Raw genomic sequence first — 3719 nt, 5'->3', positions numbered from 1 at the left:
ATATATATATATATATATATATATATATATATATAATTTTATGTATAAACACACACCATATGGTGTAACAGGCTATACCATCTAGGTTTGTGTAAGTACCTTCTATGATGTTTGCCCAATGATGAAATGCCTAATGATGCATTTCTCAAAATATATCCCATCATTAAATAATAAATGGGGGTTGTAAAAGCTCCTTTTGTTTAAAAAAAATCAAGTTTTAAATGGCAGGAAAAATCATTTCAAGGTGAACTTTATAACATCTGGTCAAGGTCCCAACTGTGGATGTAACAAGTATGACAAAAGCCCTTGGTTGAACATTGGATACCATCACCATTCTCCTCAACAAATCAATATGCAAATACCAAATCCTCCAAACTTCAAAATGTCCAAGTTCCAGCCCTGTAGGATTTGACACAACTTAAGTATCAGTGTTAGACTGGTTGCAAAATGGTCACATTCTTCTCCCTGCCCTTTGAAATGAATTTGTATCCTTCTCCTGTCAAGAGGTGGAATTCTTTTTCCCCATCCCTTGAATCTAGGCTGGCCTTTGGCTTGATCTGGCCAATGGAATAAAGTGAAAGTGGTGGGTGCCAGTTCTAGGAGCCCTGTACCCACACCACCCCTCTCCCTCTGCCACTGTCATTTAAACAACCCCAGCCTGGCTTGTTGGTGAAGAAGACCTAGGGTCCCCAAGACACAGCCAGCCATCTCCAGGGGCAAAGCTGCAGGAGATCACAGTTGCAGGAGAGGACCCAGAAGAGTCCAGAAGACCTCCAAGCTAACCATAGCCTAAATTACAAACCTGAAGAATAAGGAGCTAAATGAATAAGTGTTGCTTTCAGACACTGTGCCGTGTGCACGTTAGTTATGCAGCAGATGTGGCAGTGGATAATTGCAACAACACTGAGGCATGTTATTGTTCCATCTTTGAGCCTGAGCATGGTTACCAGGGGAGACAAGGAGGCCAATGGCACAGTTGCCACCAGGCCCTTTGGCACCTTGGCTTCATAGCTGCTTAAACATATATGCGGTTGCTGATGGGAAAAGGCAGGCATGTTCTGAAAAAGCAAGAGGCTTCTCATCAGTAATCAATAAAGACACAGAATACAGGTGCCTCACACCAACATCCCATACCAAGTTCACAGCACCCTGAGCACCTTGAAGCTCACCTGTTAACAAAGAGGCTGCAGCGACTGTGTGCTGAAGTACTCCAGCGTGGCTCCAGGGAGCTCTGGGTCTCTGTACTTCTGTCTGAAACTAACCAAACAGCCTGGTAGAGAGCATGGGCAGAGGCAAAGGGTCTGGCTTTCTGGAATCAGGCATCCCACATTGTGGGTTATATCACAGTTCATTAGCTGAGGGCCCTTGGTGAAATTACTGAATCTCTGAGTCTGGATTCTCATATAGCAAAAATGAAAATGACAGTCATGGAGACCAGAGGGACTTATGGGGAAGTAGTGTTACAATGGAATATAAAGTCTAATGGTAAAGAACAAAAGAACACCCTGTTTTAGAGACAAAAACTGATAACTTTAATCAAAAACATATAAATAAAGCAAGCAAGCTTAGATTCAGTTGAAAAGTAGAGAACAGAAGAAGATTTGAAGGTTATTTTAAAAGCCATTCTTTTAACATAACTAGAATAGTAACCAAAAAAATCTTCACAAGTTACTTTCCTTTCATTCCAGTTAGAAAGTCATTTTTTAAGTTTATCTTTTTGTTGCTTGTTTTAATAGGTTCTCATCAACTTGGACAGTTAGAGTTCTATTTTAAAAAGTTAACATTGGACATAAATGTTAAATTATAAAACCTTTCCTGTGGACATAGATGAGAACTGAGCTCAAATGCTTCTCTCCCAGGGCTTTATAAAAGAAAGGCATGGCTCAGGTTTTATCTGTTACCACACAGGGATGCCTGGACCACACAAGGCAGGGAACAATAGAAAGTGCACCAGTGACCCATGCAAAAAATGCTCAGGGCATCTCACCCACCTCTGCGAAGATTCAGACACTCCAGGGCCGGTGTCATTGGGCTCTCGCTGCTTGTCCCTTGCAGCCTCTTCCTGAGCAGGTAACTTCGGCTCTGCTGCATGCAGGTGCTTTCTTCCACAACTCTTCTCTCCATCTGAGAGCCAAAGTCATCGCACATCCAAACCCAAGGTCAGGAGACACATAGATACATACAAACTACCTGGTCAAGCTAAGTCAGTAGAATTGTCCTACACTGCAGGAGCCTAACATTACATTCTCCAGCAACCAGAACATGCCCTGACTCACCACCCACAAGCACCGGAGAGGTGAGTCATTCACATTTGTGCCTTTCTCATGCATCTTCCTCTGTGCCTTTAAGACTCAGATCTGTGTCCTCTCCACTTCTAATTCTCTTCACCTCAGCCCCTCTGACCACTATTTCTTTACTTTTCTTTTTTCTTTTTCTTTTTTTTTTTTTTTTTTTGGCACCAGGAATTGAACCCAGGGGTGCATAACCACTGAGCAACATCTCCAGCCCTTTTCATATTTTTTTTTTTGAGACACGGTCTCACTAAGTTGCTTAGGACCTTGCTAAGTTGCTGAGGCTGACTTTAAACTTGCGATCCTCTTATCTCAGCCTCTAGAGCTGCTAGGATTACAGCCATGTACCACCATGTCCAGCTGATGATCTTTCTTTATTGCTCTATTCACATCTCTCTCTGTTACACTACATTACCTTGAGTTTGCCTGCCTGCCTGTTTCCCCTACATTGCTGTGTTATGCACCATTGCAGCTCACCTGGTGCAGTGCATTAATGCTGAATAAGAGATTGAAGTTTATTCTGTGGAAATGTCATAGGTCAATGCAGTGTCTGTCCAAGGACAATGACACACCATTGGAGGATAGAATATATTGTCTTTCAAATGAATAAACCCCTTTCCCCCACAAAATCTTCTAGCCCATAGCAATGTAAGAATGCATTCTTGCATAGGGGAAAATTTGCATGGAGTATTAGACCTTGACAATGATGAGGAAAGTGATCATTATCAGAAAGGAACCGTCTACAGGGCAGGAGGCTGAGGCAGAAGGATCGCAAGTTCAAAGCCAGCCTCAGTAATGTCAAGGCACTAAGCAACTCAGTGAGACTCTGTCTCTAAATAAAATACAAAATAGGGCTGGGAATGTGGCTCAGTAGTGGAGTGCCCCTGAGTTCAATCCCTGGTAAAAAAAAAAAAAAAAAGGAACAGTCTGCTGGCATGGAGAGTGGAGCACAGATTCTAGACAGAGGGTGAACTAGCACAGGTAGAGTCCCAGCATAATGAGGAGTGCCTTCATGGGTTGGAAATGGACAAACAGAGGATGGGGAGCTTTTCATATGTTTCATTGTCACAACTACATCCCTGTTACTTGAGTGAAGAGATGGTGTCTCATGCTGCTTTGTGTGTCACATAACAAGTTTTGAACAAGAGATTTAACATGTTAAGGATGATAGGACACAAATTTTTCTTTGTCAGAAATATGAAAAGGGAAAAATACCTACAAATAACACAGCATTAGTGGAATGTAATTGAAGATTTTAGGGTGAACTCATTTTTAGTATAAAACTAACTAAAAACTCAAAAAGTCTTCTGACATAATTAGCAGAAGCCACATGTTCATATGCAGGAGAAAAGGGGTCCAAGACAAATGAATGACAGTAGAGGGGGCAGAGAGAGAAGAGGGGAGGGGAGGGGAGGGGAGGGGGGATAG

At 42.2% G+C, this 3719-nt stretch overlaps 1 protein-coding gene across 5 annotated transcripts in view; it reads right to left on the bottom strand.

Annotated features, from left to right (window-relative positions):
- The window catches only part of Frmpd2 (FERM and PDZ domain containing 2), a 136814-nt gene that overhangs the window by 87271 nt on the left and 45824 nt on the right, over positions 1–3719 (bottom strand). For all 5 annotated transcript variants that reach the window (XM_048807521.1, XM_048807522.1, XM_048807523.1 and 2 more), the window contains exons 6-7: positions 1992–2124; positions 1170–1257 (exon numbers count right to left, since the gene is read on the bottom strand). In XM_048807521.1, coding sequence (XP_048663478.1) covers positions 1170–1257; positions 1992–2124 — 221 coding nt within the window. The remainder of the gene's footprint in view (positions 1–1169; positions 1258–1991; positions 2125–3719) is intronic.

Source organism: Marmota marmota, unplaced genomic scaffold (genome assembly GCF_001458135.2).
Source record: "Marmota marmota marmota unplaced genomic scaffold, marMar, whole genome shotgun sequence".
In the NCBI taxonomy this organism is placed as follows: domain Eukaryota; kingdom Metazoa; phylum Chordata; class Mammalia; order Rodentia; family Sciuridae; genus Marmota; species Marmota marmota.
This window is presented reverse-complemented; position numbering and strand designations above follow the sequence as displayed.